The 20,399-nt window shown below is 44.0% G+C and overlaps 1 protein-coding gene and 1 long non-coding RNA gene across 11 annotated transcripts in view; one reads left to right on the forward strand and one right to left on the reverse strand.

The window, feature by feature from the left end:
* The window catches only part of LOC119004739 (AT-rich interactive domain-containing protein 1B-like), a 185,973-nt gene that overhangs the window by 5,794 nt on the left and 159,780 nt on the right, over nucleotides 1-20,399 (reverse strand). For 6 of the 10 annotated variants that reach the window (XM_037071915.1, XM_037071919.1, XM_037071920.1 and 3 more), the window contains 10 exons: nucleotides 16,735-16,871; nucleotides 14,873-14,976; nucleotides 11,780-11,977; nucleotides 11,029-11,244; nucleotides 9,502-9,724; nucleotides 2,932-3,073; nucleotides 1,426-1,595; nucleotides 439-571; nucleotides 217-336; nucleotides 38-113 (listed from right to left, as the gene is read on the reverse strand). In XM_037071915.1, coding sequence (XP_036927810.1) covers nucleotides 38-113; nucleotides 217-336; nucleotides 439-571; nucleotides 1,426-1,595; nucleotides 2,932-3,073; nucleotides 9,502-9,724; nucleotides 11,029-11,244; nucleotides 11,780-11,977; nucleotides 14,873-14,976; nucleotides 16,735-16,871 — 1,519 coding nt within the window. The remainder of the gene's footprint in view (nucleotides 1-37; nucleotides 114-216; nucleotides 337-438; nucleotides 572-1,425; nucleotides 1,596-2,931; nucleotides 3,074-9,501; nucleotides 9,725-11,028; nucleotides 11,245-11,779; nucleotides 11,978-14,872; nucleotides 14,977-16,734; nucleotides 16,872-20,399) is intronic. The other 4 variants (XM_037071916.1, XM_037071921.1, XM_037071918.1 and 1 more) reach the window with 3 other exon arrangements.
* Nucleotides 14,591-15,334, forward strand: LOC119004763. Its single transcript, XR_005070297.1, has 2 exons — nucleotides 14,591-14,665; nucleotides 14,768-15,334. It is a non-coding gene; the product is annotated as an uncharacterized LOC119004763 (long non-coding RNA).

Here is a 20,399-nt window from a genome sequence, read left to right on the forward strand (position 1 = left end):
CAAAAGTACCGACTACATACAAGCGGCTCTCTCTCACCTGTTGCTGCGGGTACATCCCAGATGGATGCATCCCGTACGGCATGCCGGGATACTGCTGACCATAGCCATCATGTCTGAAACACAACAGTGAAGACATGTGATGCTGCTACTGATCTGACTTGATTTGAAGTGTACTCTACTGAACACACACACGCAAAAACACACTATGGTGCTGACCTCTGCTGTGAAGGGTATCTACTGGGAGAGTACATGCTGCCCTCACTGTTAGAAGGTCCCATGTTGTTCTGACTCCCAGGAGGACCCATGTTACCCTCCATCCCCATGACATGGTCCGGTCTGAGGATTAGACAACAGGAGAATCGTCATGCCCGTAAAAAGTAAGGCCAAGCCACTAATAAAAACATCTCATCTAGGGATGTATGGTGATTTTGTGCCTACCTTCTGTCGTAGCCTGGCCCATATGGATACTGTGAACGTTGGCTCATGCTCAAGGCTGATGGGGGTCGACCATACATTTCCTGCATGCCTCCACTGGGCATCTGGCCTGGCATGTAGGGGTCAGCTCCTGCCACTGTGAAAGCGGAGAGGAAAATAAGAGAAATGAAACTCAGATTACTTTAAATGAACAATATTTTAACAGGCATCGACAAGGTAAAACAGAGGCTTCAAGTTATTTTTTTTAAATGCATGAACTGTGTTTTTCTGCTCACCACCAGGTGGCAGCCTTGCTCTATAAATATTCACCACTTCCCTTGATTAAGCCTATTGTTCTGAGTCTGCAACTGTTGTTATGCAGCTAACATCCACCATATTATTCATTCAGACTCCATTCTACCTCAGTCTTCAGAGGAGCCGCTATCCTTTCTAGAACTACTCGCTTGTTCTGAAAAGCTAAACCACATGAGTTGGTCAAAACAGGTGCTTCTCAGCAGGACGGGAAGGATGAAAGGTTGAACACGAGGAGGATGAAAAGGACGAACAAAGTTAGGATGAGACGAGGGCTGAGACACAAGAACATCAGACGAGCTGGTGTGTTTTTTCGATAAAGGGCTGCGTGCTGTAACAAACAATTCTCATCTCCTTTCATAGTTCTGGTGGTAAAACACACACGCATACACTCATCTGTCCTGATCTAACACGACATGATGACTAGACAATCAATTAGACTAAGGAGACAGACGGAAGAACAATGGCGTTGGGATACACGAGTCATTTTGACAGAGAGCCATTTAAGTTTGAATTAAGGTAAAGATAAAGTTTTGATTTGAAGTATCTTCTTCTAAAAGCCACGCACAGTTGAGTCAAATAGTTTTTTTCTGTTGCAACACAGCAAAAAAACCTCAGGATATTCTGTGGGATTGGGGGATCAGGTCTAGGCTTTTTAGTGTCTGGGTGAAGGGGCATCACAGCGTGCGCCTCACTCACTCTTCCTCATCCCGGCGAAGGGGTCCTTGGTGTCGTACTGCATCCTCATCATCATGTCAGGCATGCTGAGGCCCTGCTGGTAAGGAGCTGAGGGGGGCAGGGAGGTGGCACGCTTCTGGAAGGCCGGGTCGCTCACCTCTGAGAAGGGGTCCTGTACACTCACACTGCTCCTGGACATGGCGAGGAGGGAGGGAGGGACAGGAAGGAAGAGAGGGGGGGTAGCTGTGTGAGAGAGCTGGAGTCCATGGGTTGCATACACCGATAATATGGATATGATCTGAGCTGTGAGGGAGTTCTATTTAAATTTCGGTTTTATTTAATTTTAGTCCTTTTGTAAGTATTTTAAAGATGGATGTTTACTCTTGATGCAAAATATTTCTGATAAAAATGTATACGAATGTCATAGTTGCACTAGCAGAGACAGCCTGTTGTTGGCCTTGCATTAACAACATTTATATAAAAAAGTAAAGAAACAGGAAGATGTGGTTAAAAAAGTTCAAAGTAAAAGTACTCCGCATGTGAAATGACACCTGTCAGAGTGATCTTGCACTACAGAAGTATTATTACAGAAGACCTATATGGAGCACTATATGATCTAGCTGGTTTGAGGTGCAATATGTAAGAATCATCCACGTGCTGGTTCTCTGCAACAGAATACAAAGTCATCATAATGTTGTAGCTGTTAATTCTTAACATGTTGTTGAGAGCTTCATTCAATTTTTGTGCATTTTCAACTAAAATCTATCTATAAACTGATAATATAGTTGGAGTGAGTAAGTGAGTACCATATAATGAGTAGATGTATTTATTCATAAGTTTCAACCACTTATTGTTGATATTTTTTATGCACATACAAGGGTGCTGCCAACATGTGCTCGAAAAGACGCTGCATGGAGAGGTTGGAGGCAGAGGTTAAACAACACTTATAAGTGTGAGTATAAGTGACAAGTATACAACTGAAATCGCAAAGAAAGCAAAATAAGGAACTGCCACAAAGAAAAGCTCCCACACTTCAAACAACAAGAAGTCAGCAGAGAAGGACATTTTTTTTTCTACAAAAAAGTAAAAGCCTTGAGGCACCATATAAAGAGCAAGAAAATGTAAAAAGGATTTGGTCTTCAATCTCACATAAAGCACTTAAATTCTTGTTCTAACGGGAGTATAAGTGATGTTAACAGCACATAGAGATATTTGACCTTTAATAAAACCCTGCTCCTCTAGACTATAGTTGTTTCTATGAGACAATATTTACAATTTAAGTTTATACATTACATCAACAGACAGTCCTCATTTTACATCAGGGACGCTCTGTGCTGAAAATATCTTGTATTAAAAAAAATGAAGTCAGTGAAGCATAGACAATGAAGACGAATTGAAAGAGAAATACACGGTTTATTAATATAAATAGTAATAGCAATACTAGTAACAGCGGTAGTAGTGAAAGCAGCAGAATAACTCAGAGCAGTTCTCTTGGTGTGAGTAGTGCAGTCTGTCTGTGTGTGGTACCTGTTGGGGGGCAGTGGTGTAACCTGTCCCAGGGGGGTGGTGGCAGGTGTGGGAGGTTTCAGATCCCCTGCCGCCTCCGCTGTCGAGCTGCTGCCGGAGGACTGGGGCGTCTGTGGGCCTTGGAGGGAGCCGCCTGAATTAGCTGGAAGACATAAGAATCCTTATTATTATCGTAGTTAGATGATTCAAGACACTCGCAGTTCCAAAAAAAAACGGTAACACATTCAGACTGCAGGGCTCCGCCGCATGTCTTCAGATACCATCTTAAAGCTGGTTCGAGTTAGAGCAACCATAGTGGGCTTTTGGCTGCGGCAAGGTGCTGTATTAGAGAGATAACTTTGGACTTAAGGCCAAAGCACTAACAGTGCCGCCCTACATGAGAAGCGAGCTGGAGCAAACGGCCTACACGAGGGCAGAGAGGACGAGTACAGAGGAACTGCTTACCAGCAGAGGAGGAGGAGGAGGAGGAGGAGGAGGGAGAGAAGGAGAGGACACTGAGGTGAGAAGGGAAGGATTTCTCAGAGGGAATTGCCCACTTGGGGGGGGGGGGGGGAGTCGGAGCACAGCTCTTAATTTGGAAGCCATTTGAAGATGGTTTAACTCGCTTTTTTTTTAGGTGTGCCACGGACTTGATGAGAGTTCATATGCAGGACTAAGATTGAGGGAACAGACGCATTTGAGGGAAAGGTAGTGTATATCCACCATATTTGGTAAAATCAAGTTCTGCGCAGGCCAATATATCCCTTGAGAGTGTGAGTGGAGCCGGAGGAAGCATGTGCTTGTGACATCCTTCTTAAAAAAAAAAAACAAAAAAAAACATCTCCCTCACACAGAGACTCAAACTGGGGTTAAAATTGGGTTTCACATTTCTGTGAATTTCTCAAATCAGATGACTGGAAAAATCACAAGAGGAAGCCGAGCTACAGACAGAACCCCCAACCAGACAAAAACCAAGGGATACAAATTCCCAGAAGCAGGTTTCATGGAAAACACAGCCTGTTCCAGCTAAAAGATGACAAAGACGGAGCGGGAGAGAATATGAAAGTATCCTAATGAGCATTTAGCGTAAGAAGACTTTTTCTCTGGAGCAGCCTCAGTGGCCTTTCCCTGCACCGCACGTTTCCACAGGAAAAAAAAAAAAGGGAGAAAGACTTAAGCTTTAAAGATTCATGCTAATTCTGAATTATTCAATGATACCCCCTGCCACTACATCACAGGAGACGGGGAGAGAAAGAGAGAGACGGAGAGAGATGGTTATCCCATGACGATGAGCAGAGGTAGGAGAGAGGGCAACGAAGGGGCAGGGCGCATTAAGGATTCTTCACTTCCTGGGATATCCCCCCCGCTTCAGAGACAAACATGAACGCGCGCCACACATGCACGCCAAGGCGAGCGCAAACAATGGCGGGGTTAGCTGAGGTTAAGGCGCTTGCCATTCCTCAAGAGCAGGCGGCCAGACGGATACATAATACCGAGCGGGCGGGGGTAAGAAGATGGAGGAGAGCGTGAACTCGGAGTGCCCTCTGCTCCACATTTAGAGGAAGACAAGAATGACAGAGGAGGCGATGAGGGAAAAAAAAAGTGTGCATGTGTGTGTGCGTGTCAGCATGTGACATAATCCAGAGGGGTGGTGGTGGTTGGTGGTGGTGGGGGGGACGGGGGGAGGAAAAAAAAAACCAAGTCAGTCAGCCGAGCCATTTTTGTGAATGAAAGGTGACGGCGAGGTCGAGTTTGTTTACGTTCCACATTCCAGTCCTCATTAATCACTCCCTACACGCCACCACCACCGCCACAACTACTACTACACACACCAACCCCCACCAGCCCGCTGGACAAGCTCCCTCAGTGACATCATTGGGCTGTCAGTCTATATATAGGCTGGCAGGGTGTCAGTAGGGCAGTTTGGAGCAGGAAAGCACAGACAGTGGATCAACACAGAGGTATAACGATTGAATGGATGCAATTTCTTTTCGGGTATTCAGAACATATTTCAGAGTTGGGGTGTGTAAGTGTTCAGGACAAATGGATCCATACCGGAACTACAGTGATGTCCATTTTCCCAAGTCATTTTGTACACAGTGTGTCGTCTTAAAATGCCATTTGTTTTCATTATTATGGGTGCGCGTATTCATTTCACTTAAATGTAATGTAATCACATATCCAATCATGACACACTTTGATTGACAGCCCCTTCATTTGCAAGGAAATGTTGAAGTTAAGTCTGTAGTGTTCCCAGTGTCTCTCCACGTGCAGCTCATCCCTGTGTTAGTTTCGATTGTGTTTATCCAGTGTTGTGTTGCTCCTTCATGTTCGTCGCGTGTTGGTTGGTCTGTTTTCGCCCTCGCGGCAGGCCTCTGTCTGCTGTATTACTTTGGTATTTTCCTTTGCTTGCCTTTTTGATGGCAGTTTTTGTTGCTCTGTCTCTGTGTGCCTGCATTTGGGTCCTTCTTTAAACTGTGACAACAAGGAACAAATATTCAAATGAATACCAGGGCAAATAAAGAAGGGGAAATTTAAAGCACAAATACTGATTATGTTACACTTTATGAATTAAATAATGCCTACGCTTCAATTAAATTTTTGGTGTGTTTCATGGCATAGCAATATTTTTTAAAGCCATTTATCTATCAATTTATTTATTTTTGGCAGTCTCAGTCCACCACACATCAAGAATATGATGTACGTGCATGATGTACCAAGATTAAAGTAAACCATCTCAGCAAATTAAAATATTTTTATAATTAGAGAAAGAGAAATTATGGTGCATCACAACTTGTGTGGAAGCATCATGCTGGTAATGTTAACACTGTTCTGGTCAAAGTAACTGCTACTGTCTGCTACACTTGAGCCAGACAGAGCAAGAGACGGGCATTCAGACAATCATACGGGTTGTAAACGAGTAGCCAGATTACTGCTACCACTTTATTTGGAGGTGAAACTGGAAGCGAGTGCACCTGAAATGTCAGTAATAATTACAGTTGAAGGTTTTCCTCTGATTTAAAGGTTATTACTTCACAGGAATAGATCTCTCTTCCTCTTGGGATATCTCACCGTAAATGAAATTTGATTTTAAAAGAAGACAGTTTATCATAAAATGAGGTTTTACCCTGATTTCTTTTTGTTATTCTTTTATATTCATTCAATAATGTGCTAATTATTCTAGTCGAGCAACAATTCCTTTTCAAACTCCTCTCTCTTTGAGGTGGGAATCACTGAAACAATACATAATAATCACATCGATAATAATGTTAACATCGCCCGATGCACAGGGCGCAGTGATTCCTTCGCCGCTGGAGTAAGCGCGCTGGCTCAAAGCTGAACCAGGCAGTCGATCTGTAAACCGTGATGGAAGTTTACAGCCAACAGTTTGGCTAATAATTTAACAGTTTGCTTTGAAAGTTTATGTTGCCTGGGGGGGTTATTAAAAATCTGTCTGATCATCTGCATGCTTGTTTTTCTTTAAAGCGCTCCCTGTGTTCCCCGGATCTCTGGAGTTTACTTGAGAACAATCACAAGAATGATGGCCAAAAGTACTGAAACACGCTCAGGTAATAACCAACATGTATTACACTTCAAAATAAACATGTTCTAAAGCCACTACAGCACATATGGAACTCAATGCAGAGATACACTTTTGCAGATTGCAGATACACTGATAATATCCACGTCTGTGTGTACATATTAACGGGTAGTTCTTTGCTGACACAGTTTGATATCGACCACGATTTCCGACCCTCTCTACTGATGTCACTCAAGTGTCACTGTTCCTACTTAAAACACTAGGACCGAAGCCATCCACGAGCCGTCCTTCAGAGTAAGTCACTTAGATCTTTCCCTTTTACCTTCATGATGCAGAATCAGAAGGAACCTAGCCTGCTCAGCATTTCTATACATGCCACGGAGCAGGATTGGATGGTAATTGCTTAATTGTAGCGTGCAGAGCACCTGTGTGGGAGCATCTCTGTTTGTTATGTCTCGACTCATTTATTCAGATCTTTCCCTCAATTCTTCGCCCGCGTCTTCCTCTGATTTTGTTGATGTGAGCAAAGCAAAATTCGATCAAATGGATGTGGTTAGAGCCTCTTGAATAGATGAGAGAGGGCTGCATCATGAATTATAAAGTGTCACGAGCAAAAGGGAATTCATTCATATGTGTTTGTATATATTTGCGTGTGCGTGACTCATGTGCGCCAACATGTATGTGTGTGTATATTCAAATGAAGGCGGGTGCTCCTTTCCACCCACGAGCAAAAGCAATCTGCAGCGTCTCCGGCAGGTGAAGTGCTCTGATGTTCTATTTAAAAGCCGGGGTCACTTTTCTCATCTCCGCTGCAAATTAGAGACGTGACCTTACAGCTCCGTATCGCCGCCGCTCTCTTTCTCTCTCCCTCCTCTGATCCTCGCGTCATAATCGTGCACAGAGAGACACGCTGTGCGAGCGGGCGATACGCACAAACAAACAAAAAAAAGCAACAAAACAATATTACTTAACCTCGGATGCACTGTAATCAAATCACGGCGGAGTCCAGGTTTTGAGGTACGATTGGTGATAGTAACGTGGCTCACCTTCATTAAACTGAGAATCACCTCATCAAAACAGTGTTAATGTTCACTCGTCTCTCGTGAGTTTTAAGGTGCGCTCATGTATCTGTGTTGCAATCTCGTATGCTGTTTTTAATGATGATCATGCACTCACTGGCTGGCTGTGGATATAAGTCGTTAGAAGGCTTAGTTTAGCCAAAGGACAGAGAAACACTCTCTGTGTCTGCCACGCAGATCTTATTGAGGTCGGTTTCTCAGTTGCATCTGGTTGAAAAGTAAAACAGAACAACTCTCTACACCGGTAAATACAGCGGTTGAAGAAGCAGTCAGATCTTTTACTTATTTTGTATTCATTTCATGCAGGGGTGCCCAAAGTTTTTCCCTTGAAGTGCCAAATCTGAAACTTAAATGTGGAAGTAATGTAAAACGCAAGTGCAAAAATGCAAAACAGTACTAGAATCCAAAGTTCCCTTAATTTACTGCTAGAAACATTGGGTGGGCCAAACTTATTTTACAGCCCTGATTTTATAGCCTTGAATGCAACAATAATGATGTCGACTGGTGGGATTTCCTTGAAATGTCTCAGACTGGACTAATCTCAACCAGACAACACAGACAAATACAGTTTACTATCTTGAGCAGAACATGTTACACTGCAGATATACAGCATATAATACCTCTTGCAAATGCCAGCGATGTACAAACTGTGATAGAGATTTACTTCATATGCTCTGGAATTTTGGAAATACATTACTAGAATAACTTCTGATACTGTTAAAACCCAAATCTTTTCTGACCCCAGGGATCTGGATTTTTAGAGACATTCAAGGTCTTAAAATGAGCTAACACTTCATATTACTCACCGGCACAGCTAGGAAAAAGTCTATTCTACTAAACCGGAAATCGGAACTTCTTCACTGAGGCAACAATTAAAGGAATTAACATCCTATGGTACGCCTGAAAAGATCTTGTTTAGGGTCACAACAACCCCTTGACTGGTGAGACCTGCCCTGTCTCCCTCGCATTGGCTGCTTCATGTTGTAAATGGATGTTTTGCTTAATTAAGAACATCATATATATGTAATATGGTGCCTCATTATTTACATTATTTGGTTAGTGTAACAAAATGGAAATAATCAAATAAATGATAAAATAAAGTACATAAGTATATTTAGTAACTTTCCACCACTGGGTAAATAACTCTAGAGGTAAGTGAAGAGATATGATGTTGATTAGGTGAACCGATCCTGTAACTGTAATTGGAGTACAGTGCTTTCTTTTCTTTTTTTTTTTTAAGCTTGACACATTTTGTTGTTAGATTTGCATTCCTTTATGAGTTGTCTAATCTTAATATCAGTGAAATGTTTCAATAATCTGGGAAAAAAGGACATGAGACATGACATCAGGTAATTACCCTCCCACGACACCTCCTCCTTCCTTTACATGTTTCTTAAAATATCTGAAAAAATGTGGAAGTGAAAGTCTGTTGTCTGTGATTTAATGCGCTCTCCGGCTGTGCTAATATTTGACATTTTTGGCTTGTAATGAGTCATGTAATTTCATGTTTAGATAGTGTTACCCAGTTTGGCAAGTTTGGGCTAATTCATTTAATGTGCACAGCAGCTGATACAACAAAGCTCCGACTAATAACATTACCCTTTTATTTCTTTGCTAAATCAATGTTTTTCCAACCTACACCGAGGAATAAATTTACACAACCTGTTAATTTATCTCTCCTATGAATCTGCACCACTGTGCAGCTGATAGTCTTGCCATTCCTCCAAGATGCTAGCATGGCAGCTGCCTTCACTCAAAGCTTTTCTGACTCAGCTGCTCAGCCTTTATTGTGGCGGCGTCGCGCGCTACATTGCCTTGAATACAGATCGCTGTTTCTCTGATGATTCCTGACACCTGTAGTTTGATCAGCAGCACCTGTTGTTTGGCTGCCGACAGATGGGAGAGTGGAGTGGTGGAGGGAAAAAAAAAAAAAAAACAACCCAGTGAAACTGCTCTGTTATCAGTCCTTACCAGGTGAGGGTGGCTGGATCTTGACCTGCTTCCTGCTGTCCCCTCCAGCTATGCTGCTGCTGCTGCTGCTGCTGTCCACCGGCGGCTCCTCTCCCCTCTCCATCTTGCACTCATAGGCGAACAGATACTGGATGTACTGCTTCTTGAGCGAGCTGGCCGAGCTGCTGGACGTGCCCACATTCAGGTTGGTCGACAGCTCGCGCCACTTCTTGTTTTTGTTTACCTGAGCGGTGGAGGGCAAGACATTAGTGAGTCAAATGAGGAGTGTAGGGTACACCATCCTTTATTTGTTCTCATGCACTCCGGTGGTATCAGCCACTCACTTGTCATTGCGCACGCAGGACGGTTGACCACAGCCTGCTGAATTTGTTTCAAATAATCAATTCCCTGGCTGGCCACTTAATGTTTGTGTATTCACTATGACCACAGAGCTGTAGGTCACTTGTGAGTAGTGCACATCATTTTCACATGGCTATTAATTATCTGACACCAAAAAACATACTAAATTATATATGTCCATAAGTATGTGGACAACGTTGACTACAAGGGGCTGATTTTCACAGTTTCTCAGTTCAAGTTTTGGGAAATCCTTATATTAAAAGAAAAAATATACATTTTAGACAATAAAGGGCATGCTCTGGCAAAACATCCACCAATATGGCTGTTTTTAGAAGCGGGGGAATCACAAAGCTGGAAGCCAAACAAACCGTTATCTGCATAAAATAAAGGTAGTTGGACTCAACAGCAATCCAGTTCTGAGGATCACCCAGTGGTCTGTGGAAATTGAAATCTGGCAAGAAACTGTGTTTCCTGACATTTTAATGTACCTGATAGCTCTGGTTTCCTGTTATACTGTTGTGGCATTGTGTGTAGCCTCTTTCAGTACTGTAGTTTGGGGAAAGTTGTGTCTAGCCCATTATGCAATGATTTTCAAGATTTCAAGACAGAGCCCTGAGTTCAACCTCACCCATCCAACTGTTTTAGACGACCGACTGCGAGCTGGACCTTAATGCCCAACACAGTGGTCGATCTCATTGAAGTTACTGTGTCTGAAGGAGACCAGATCCCTGCAGGTTCCAAAAAAAGCTTCCCTAGAGGAGTGGAAGCTGTTATAGCAGCATAAAGATAACATGTCCACATACTTATGGCCACATCGTGAATGCCCTCTTCCTGGCTTCTTTAGGCCTCCCGTTAAATCTCGCAAACCATTAGTATTTACGTTAACCTTTACATGTTTTACATTTTTATCGCATGCTGTTTGACACACGTGGAGTTTTGTCAGAACTCAAGTGTTGTGACATTTTCAGGCATGTGGCTTCTCCAAGATTTATTTCATGAATCTCATTCTCTTGAGTACATCTCTCAACATTTACAAGCACACCATATGCCACACTGCTTCCATGCATTCAGTACACTCTACTGGAGAATGCACGGGCAGAATGAGATGAGTTTAATGCACGTGTTGAGCAGTGTCATCTCTCACATTATCCTAACACATCAACATCAGGCATGTTCCCTGTGCTTTACCATGGCCAGGCCTCCGATCTCGCGGACAGCGATGTAGAGCTTCCAGAGGTCCAGCGGCTTCTTGCCCACAGCGGGAAGCTGGGCGACGGGTGTGCCCCTCTCCTCCATGAAGTTCAGGTATCGCTCCACCCAGCCCCGCCTCTCTGGCTCCACGCCCAGCTCAAACAGGCGCGTGATTCGCTCCCCACTGATGGAGGAGGAGTTAGGGTTGGCTTTCTGGAGAGTGATGGAGAAATAAAAAGAGAAGGATCAGCTTGTGGTACTCAGTATATAATACAGATTCTCCTACATAGTTTTTTTTTGCTGTATCCTAATGCAGTTTTCTGCTACAACATTCCGCTCCACCCTTGGGGATCATTAAAGTTTCATCCCAAATTTGCACATTCAGAAGTTGGCCCTCCGTTAAATGACCAAGCAAAAATGAACACTTTGTTTATTGTGCAGACTTGTGTTTACTTCATTCACAGCACACTCACACGATTCAAGTTCACACTGGTGGACAAAGTTTAATCCCAAACCGCCGTGTCTGGCTCCCTTCCAGACTTTTCTGAAGAACACTTTTGATCAAGTAATTACAGAATAATCCCTCCCTCACTCGATCAATCAAACGAACAGCTTGTAGTGACACGATGGTCCATAAAGGGAAATTCAGCCGGTCTCTGGTCTCTCTGTCTATGTCATGTAAATGTGACTTATTCAGTAAATGCGCACATCCATTCAAACAATAGTGTGTGATATTTCTGGCTCTTACGGGACTCGAGGGGGTCTTGAGGGGCCACGGGGGGCTGCTGATGCTGTCGCTGTCGTCCCCGTGGTAGGAGGAGAGGCTGGCTGGGCTGGGTGAGAGGGGGGAGGGCACGGGCAGGGCACCGCCTGGCGTGGCCGGCTGGGACACACACTGCTGGGAGCCACTGCTGCTGTTATTGTTGCTGTAGCCGTCCTGTAGCTGCTGGGGAGAGAGAGAGAGGGGCAGAGAAAGCGGGGGAAGAATTTAATTTTCTTTGTGTAAAAGCATCCCTCACTGTTGGGTTCATTCAACCGCCTCTTTGGTGTCAGTGTGATGTGACACAAGAGTGAGCTTAGAGCTGGACAACCAAAAATGAGTCAACATGTGTGTGTTTGGACTCGGAGGTGGAAAGTGCATCAAGTACTGTATTTTATGTATGAGTCTGAGGTATTCCCACTCCACTTGAATGTTTCCTTTTCAGCCTACATTGTACGTCACCACATTTGGTAAGTTAATATTGTACTTTTTACCCAATGGTATTTATTTTACCACTATGGTAAGTAAACATCTGATTTTCAATAGTTTCAATCTGAACCAGATTATAAAATTTGATGCCCAAGTAGTAATCAAATTTGTGCCAACTCAACCAGCTACAACTTTTGAATTATACTTACATCTTCAAGCATTGGTTATAATATACATATAATTCTACTTTAGAAGGAGCACATTTCACTGATAATACTTCTGCATGTTTACAAATAAAACAGGAATGCAGGACTTTGACTGTAATTGTGGTACTGCTAGTACCTGGATGCTAATTCTCCTACTGTTGTATGGCCATCAGTGGTGGTGTAATGCTAAAATATTTTGCTTAAGTTAAAGTAGCAAAATTGCAGCAAACAAATATTTTACAAGTAAAAAATAATTGTTTCGGAACTTTACATTGTATAAGTATAATCACAAGTATCAAAAGCAAAAGTGTCCCATTTCAGAATAAGGCATATAATTGGATTATAAATACTGATGTATTAATTTTTGTATATCACTTGTTGTGGCTGCTAATGGTGGAGCTATTTTGAAGTCATTCTTGAGTAGCTAAATACATACAAATACAGGTAAAATTCTAAGTTAATGATATTTTGTGGTACCCTGAATCGACAAAGCGTCCTGTAACTCAAAAGTAATGAATACACATAGTGAAGTAATAAGTACATTTGAAATGTAGTGGAGTAGAAGTAACAGAATGGAATTACTCAAGCAAAGTCTCTCCACACTGCTTGAGTAAATGCACATGGTTACTTTCCACCATTGAAACAGCCCTGTGGCCAAAGCACACTACAGAAAGTATGAGTGTGTGTGAAAGATTTTGTATGCCTCACTGTTGTTCTGCCTGTCATACTGCCTCAAATGCTAGATCGAGTAACAATGAGTAGACGACTCTATGCACCGATCTGATACCTCCTTCTTTATTTATTCAAAATGGGACCAATATTACCTCCCAGCAGCGTCCTGTACACCTGTATGCAACTTAATAGATCACCAGCCAATATTCATCAACCGCGATCGACTTGTGCAACTTCAAGCACACCCATAACATCCTGTTAAAAACAAATATAATATATATTCTTTAACATGCTTGAATGAGATGGGTACTCAGCATCAGCAAATACAAAAAAATGTGAGCATGGAGTCAGTATTTGGAAGGCAAAACTGGTATCACTGCATCTCTACTTATTGTTATTTTGTGTCTTAGTCTACATTCATAACTGCATGTGTTTACATGCAAGAGATCTGAAATGCATGCAGATCTGTGTGTTGCTCTGTGTTTATGTGTGAATCTTTGTACAGGCTCCAATTTGTGCAAATCACTCCACGTTAGCTCACATCAGTATGTGTGTGTGTCTGTGAGAGTCTATATCTAGTGTGTGTGTGTGTGTGTGTGCGTGTGTGTGTGAGAGAGAGAGAGAGAGAGAGAGAGAGAGAGAGAGAGAGAGAGAGAGAGAGAGAGAGAGAGAGAGAGAGACTGCGAAAGAGGGAACAACAGCTTGACAAGTGCTTCTGGTCTGTGTACGGAATGCTCATGTCAGCAAAACCTTATCTTTCTCCCTCTCTCTTCCCCTGTCTTCCCCTGTCTTTGCCTCTCTCCTCCTCCTCCTCCTCTCTCTCGCTCTCTCTATCTCTCTCTCTCCGCAGACAGATCATCTCTTTTGGGAGCACTGGGGGTCTTTCTGGCTGCTCCTACTGCCTTAAATAATTCAAAAGGCCCTACTACCGTAATCAGCAAAAGAAAAGACAGGGATTTGGAGGGAAAAAGACGTGTAGTGGATGTGATGGAGGCGTGTGAGTGTGTTTGCGCACGTTTGTGTGTTCGCTGTGTGTGTGTGCGCGCGTGTGTGTGTGTGTGTGGGAGAGGGGTTGTTAAGCAAAAACAAGGGGAGGGGGGTAGGGAAAGAGCAAAGAGCAGAGTTCTGTTGTTGCTGAGCTGAGCCAAGCTGAGCTGCAATTGTAGGGCAAAATGAGAAGTCAGCATTGTGTATTGGGACGTGTGTGTGAGTGTGTGTGTGAGTGTGTGTGTGTGTTTGTGTGAGTGTAAATTGAGCAGAGGCACTGAGGAAGTAGTATTTAAGAGAAAGATGGTGTGTGTGTACATATGTGTGACTGACTGGAGAGGCCAGTGTGCGCTTTATCGTCTCTGTGTAAAATAAAATAAAAATATAAATATGCTTACGTGTATGTCTGTGTGTGTGTCTATATGCACTATATTTCTGTGTACATGCATGTGTGTACTGCAGATGCCGAGCCCTTTATTTCTCTCTGTCTCTCTCTCTTTTTTTTTCTCGGGCTGCCAAAACATCAGCGAGAGAAGAGAGTGCTGGGGGCAAAAACAAAGCGAGGAAAACATTAGGAATGGTAAATGTTAAACAAATCATTAAATATGGCGAGAAAACAACAGAGAAGCAGCCCACTGTGCTGAGGCAGCATATGCTGATCAGATCTGGTTTGCTTCATTAGGAGAGCGAGATCAAGAAACAAAAACAAAACAAGAGAAAACGAAAAGGAGAGGACGAGAGGGAATTGCAGAGTGAGACGGGAAGAAGATAAAGGTCAAGGGGGTACCTTTGGTTTGTGAGGCTCGTTGGCGGGGCCGCCGTCGTCTTTCACGTCCGCTTTCGCTTTCCCGTCTGGGCTCATCATCCCTTCGCCCGACATTCCCATGGCTCCTTCGCCAAGAGAGGAAACATTTACTGAGAAATACTGAGTTTTTCAAAGAATAAAAACACTTTGTGTGAGATATCTGTGGGCAGGTAGCTTTGTACCTTTTGGCCGTAAAATAAACATCTATGTTTTTCTGTTTATAAAGAGATTTGTCCCTACAGGTGTGCTTTCACCACAGCAGAATGAAGAGGTTCGATCGGCACGTTTTGCTATCACAATCGATAAGATATGTGGACCTGGGTCGACTCAAGTCACTGACATGATGACTCGAAGGACTCGTCTGTGTTCAATTTATGTTTCCAGTTTAGCTTTTGAGTGTCGCTGTCAGTATTTCACTCCTTACAATAAAAATGATAAAAAATGTGTTTTTTTTGTGCTTTTTGGATAAACTAGTTGGATAAATTTGACAATAATATCATTACTTTTCATTGACAGGTACTGAAACCTTGTTTGACTTTTCACTTTATAAAGATATAAAAAAAATTCATTAACCAAAGACTCAACTTGACTCGACACAAACTGTGACTTGACTTGCCCGAGAAAAAATGACTTGGGACTTGCTAGAGATTTGGACTTGAGTCAGTTCAACTCGTATTAACAGCCTGAAATGCAGCTGAATAATAGTTTGCATCATGCCACCGACAAAGTCAATGCACAATGGTTTAACGTCTTTCTCTTGGTTTCAACATCACATCCTTTTCTTTGTGTGCTCTGAAGGCCCCTCTAGAGCCTGTCCAGCCATTCAGCTCAAAGACTGCGGCTCAAGGGACACATAGAAAGAGAATGAGATAAGCCCGTGTGCTCTTTCAACCTCTCTGGCTGCACATCCTCAGATTGGGAGAAATCATCCATGTTCAAAGTGGCGACGGCACGGGAGGGTTAGCATTCAAGAAATGTTGTCAGACAACAAGATTCGCCTCTGTTTTCAAAGACATTTGTGTACTCACATGAGGTTTCTAATTGAAAAAGAGTTAAGAACCTTAAAGACTACTTTTCATAGCGGAAGCTGCATATTTGTTATAAATAGAAAGACAGGGTCCTTGGATACAAGGCTCCCCTCTTTATTTTTCCCTTGTGTGCTGCGGCACGGTGGGAAAACTAATGGCTTTTTACCGTGCCCAGGGGCAAACCAGATGAGTTTTGAGGAACCTTGGTGCTCTAATTCGTTTGAAGTTTCCCAAATGTCACGCATTCTGATATTTGGTTTTTGAATAAAATGATGCCTTTCATTTTCAGGAGCCACAGAGCTCTCCGAGGTGCGTTTAGCAACAATGCAGCAGGGTGAAGGGGAAGAAAGAAGAAGGGATGCAGCACATTAATCTTTGCTCACTGGAGGGGCCAGCTCTACGGGAGAAGCGAGAGCTCTGAGAAAGTAACCGGCTTCTCAGAGATTTCCTTTTTCTATCTTTTGCCCCTTCCAGGCCTCTGTGCCTGTCTTTGAATAGGAGTAAGGAACAAGAGCTCGTTCTGGTTTACATCCAACATAAATTTAAGGGTTAATCTTAAGTGGCTCGGTCTGACATCAACCTGGGGGTGGGGGGTGGGGGGGAAGTGCTCTCTCATCAACAGGTTCGTCTCTATTTTATCAACAAAGATGAGATGATTGAGAAGAGGTCATAAATTCATTTTAGACAAACCTAACAATGTGTGTGAATGGGCTTGGCTATAAATAATTACGGCGTGTTTTATTAAGATTTGTGCTTTACAGAGTTCTGAGTGGTTTAAATGCTGTATGGCTGCCATTTGTGATTAAGCCAGTATACCTGAAGGCGTCATACTGTAGGCTGGACCTTGTGCGTTGCCCATGGCTGAGCTGTTGTTTCCCGTTGGCTGGCTGTAGGGGACAGTGGGAGCCATGGTGCTCGCCTGGCTGATACCAGGGCCTTGATAGCTCCCCTGCCTGCCACAGACAGAGGGGAGAGATGATGAGCAGAATTGGTAAGAGATGAATCCAGTTAAGATTCACGATGCAAAACGACAGGCTGCGGGGAGATAAGTGGGTCACAGTGAAAGCAGCGGAGGAACAGAAGTCACAAAAATCGTACAAAGACGATATTTGGCGGTTGGTCGCTGCCATACTCCTTTTATTGTCGCCGTGAAATCTAGCAGCATGGAATCTGAGAGTCACAATAAAGAAAAAAAAACACCAACAAAAAAAAACAAAAAAACAACACACAACACAACATATCCTTGATCAAACAGACAGCTTTTTGGAAAAAAGGCTGAAGACGAGCATGTCGCATCGGAGAAGAAAACTCTTCTATCCTCCTCTCTTCTACAAATCCCCCTCTCCATTTTCTCCCTCTCGCTGCCCCCCTCCCCTCCCCCTTCTCCCACAAGTCATAATTTAACTAATTAAGGTGTGCTTTTGGAGAGGATCATGTTATTTGTTGCCATGGTGACGGCAGAAATCAATCCTGCTCAATCTCCCTCCCCCAGTCTCCCCTCTTCTCTCTCTCTCTCTCTCTCTCTCTCTCTCTCTCTCTCTCTCTGGCGGCTCATCACATGGTGTTGCAAGTGACATCAGAGGGGCTTATCTGCAACCTGCTGAATGTTAGCCATCCCTGTGTGTGTGTGTGTGTGAGAGAGAGAGAGAGAGAGAGAGAGAGAGAGAGAGAGAGAGAGAGAGAGAGAGAGAGAGAGAGAGAGAGAGAGAGAGGGTGAGTACGTGTGTGTGTGAGTGATTGAAGGCAGCGTCTATCATTGCATGGCAGGCAGGCCAGAGCCAGTGACACGGGGGCTGAAAGGGAACACCGTGTTTGGAACAGTTTGGTCTATCTCCTGCTGGCTCAAGATTATCTCCTGGACAACCATATAAGAGAAGATTGGGAGAAAAGAGGGGGAGAGAGAAAGAATAACATGTGAGGCGAAGGGAGAGAGGGGCAGAGGCAGAGGCCCGAAAACTAAATAAGAAAAGCAGACAGGAAGGGGCAGACAGCTGAGGAAGTCGACGACAGACCACAAGGAGGAGTGTTTTGGCCCGAGATGCGACGCCCTTTTATGTGGACGCAAAGAAAAAAAAAACAGAAAAAGAAAAAAGCTAACCGGATTTATGTCAGTCAATTCCCCCCCCCCCCAACTGGCATCTTTCTCTCTTTCACACACTCACGCAGAAACATAGTGTAATACCTCGTGTTGGAAGTGATACACATAGCCTAAGAGGAGGGATTGGCTTGGTAAACCTCCCCATAATCTCATCTCACAGATGTAATTAGTCATAGAGCACGGCTGATGATACATATGTAATCCCTCTATGGGGGCCGAGGTGCACAGGGGAGCTCCATGGCAAAGAAACAAGCTCACACCAAATCCACGCTTATCTGGCCCCATTTCCCTATACTGGGGTGGTGGTGGGGGGGGGGATATAGACTCCTGCATTGCTGCCTACGTGTTCCCTAAAAAGCTTCGTGTGAGTCAAGACGCCGAAATAAATCTACCTTTTGATCACCTTCCCTCTCAAGTATATCCTGCGAGCAAAACTCCCACAAAAGAGAGCGCTGATTAGCCGGCGAGGAAAAATAACTTTGAGATTTGCCAAATGCTCGAGAAGCTCATTTATCCATACTGTAAGGAAAGAAAGAAAGAAAGAAAGAAAGAAAAAAAGAAAAAAAACGCCCCTCACCCACCTTAAGCAATATAAGCAGAAGCTCTCATGTGTACGGTGAAATATCCAAACCAACAACAACAACAACAACAGTGGTTGGAGGTTTTCGGCTGTGGCGCTCTCCCATTATGACTAATTCATGTCATAAAAAAGCCCATTAGAAAGCACTTGATGGAGGCATTGCACAGCGTTTAATCACACTTAATATATGCATGCGCCGCTATCGGGGGGAGCAAAGAAAAAAAAAAAAAAAACCAAAAAAAAAAAAAAAAAGGCACAGTGCATTCATCTTGCTCTTGGGCACCTTTGTGGGGAGGGAAAAAAAACATCCTGTTGCGGCAGAGAGAAAGAGAGAGTGAGTGAAGGAAGAGAGGGAGAGAGGAGGGATGGAGAGACGGGAGAGACGGGAGAGTAGGAGAAAAAGAAGAAGGGAGAGGAGGGAAATGAAGGCAGGAAGAAGAAGAAGCCAGAGCAGTGTGTCTATGGGTCCCCGGTGGACCGATGGGGGGCGTATTCTCAGCTTGGGGCCCCTGAGCTGGAGGTAATCGCTGTTCCATGAGACTGAGCCGAGGGAACACACACTCAATCGCACACACACACACACACACGGAGTAAGAAACATAGAAACTGTATCCTAACACCGTCAGGCCATCAGGTGCAGTCTCAGTTTGCTGTCTGAGGGTGGGCTGAGGACAGACGCAGAGCGGGGGAAACTCGACTTCCTCTCCGAGTTTCATGTTTTTTTTTCTCCTTTTTTTTTTAAAAGAAAAGTTGGAGTTGAGAGTTTTGACATTACATTAGTATGAGAGCATGAATATTCAGCAATGGTTCCGATCTTTTGTTTCACCTGTCCAGACGCACTATTAGGGCAGAAAAGCCATCATCTCGCACAGCTGAAACAAAGAGCTTTCAAATGCACATTGTTGCTTTTTTTTTCCCCACTTCAAAATGATTACTGCTATTCCATTGTTGTTCTATTCATGCTATTTAAATGCTCTACTCTTTAGTCTCTCAAACACACACACAGCCATTTCTCTCCTATTGCTATTCAGTCCACATGTGTGAAGGGCATCGGAGAAGGCCACTTTCACACCATGGGCAGAGAGTGTGTGTGTGTCTCTGTGTGTGTGTGTCAGTGTGTGTTTGAGCGTGTCCTTGTGTTCATGTGCGGGGTGGGCGCCGTTGCCAAGGGGATGCCATGGTTACGAGGTGCCAGCCAACCAGCTGACGGCGTCTCTCTAGAAGTGGCAGCGCCTTTGTCCTTCATTCGTGGTGACAGGCCGCGCCGATGCCTCCCAGCGCCGCTAACTGGACGAGACAGCAGAAGCGCTGGGACCGCAGGAGTGTGTGATGGCTGAGCGTCCCTCCCTATCGATCCCTCGGCTTTGTGTGTGTGTGCGCACGTGTGTGTGTAGAGGAAAGTGAGCGAAAAAGGAGGCAGAGAGTAGCTGCTGGATGGAAGGATGGAGTGGATCGGCTGGAGGCCATGAATTATATATGGACCCAATCTGTTCTCAGGGCAGCTCGGGCTCATAGCTCCTCCAAACTCCTGACTCAACTCACCACACACACACGCGCACACACACACACACACACGCATGCACATGCGCGCACGTGCACGTACACACACACACGCGCTCTCACAGAGGGGAGGCCAGAATAAACCTCCCACAAAAAAATAAAAGGACAGCTTTTAACATATTAAATCCAGAGAAAAGCTACTCTACCCTCTCCCTCCCCTCTCTCCCAAACATCAAACAGCTCAGGATGGATGGAGGAGAAGCCATTTATTTTGCCCATCTAATGAAAGCAGAGCGCTCCACA

Source organism: Acanthopagrus latus, chromosome 16 (genome assembly GCF_904848185.1).
Source record: "Acanthopagrus latus isolate v.2019 chromosome 16, fAcaLat1.1, whole genome shotgun sequence".
In the NCBI taxonomy this organism is placed as follows: domain Eukaryota; kingdom Metazoa; phylum Chordata; class Actinopteri; order Spariformes; family Sparidae; genus Acanthopagrus; species Acanthopagrus latus.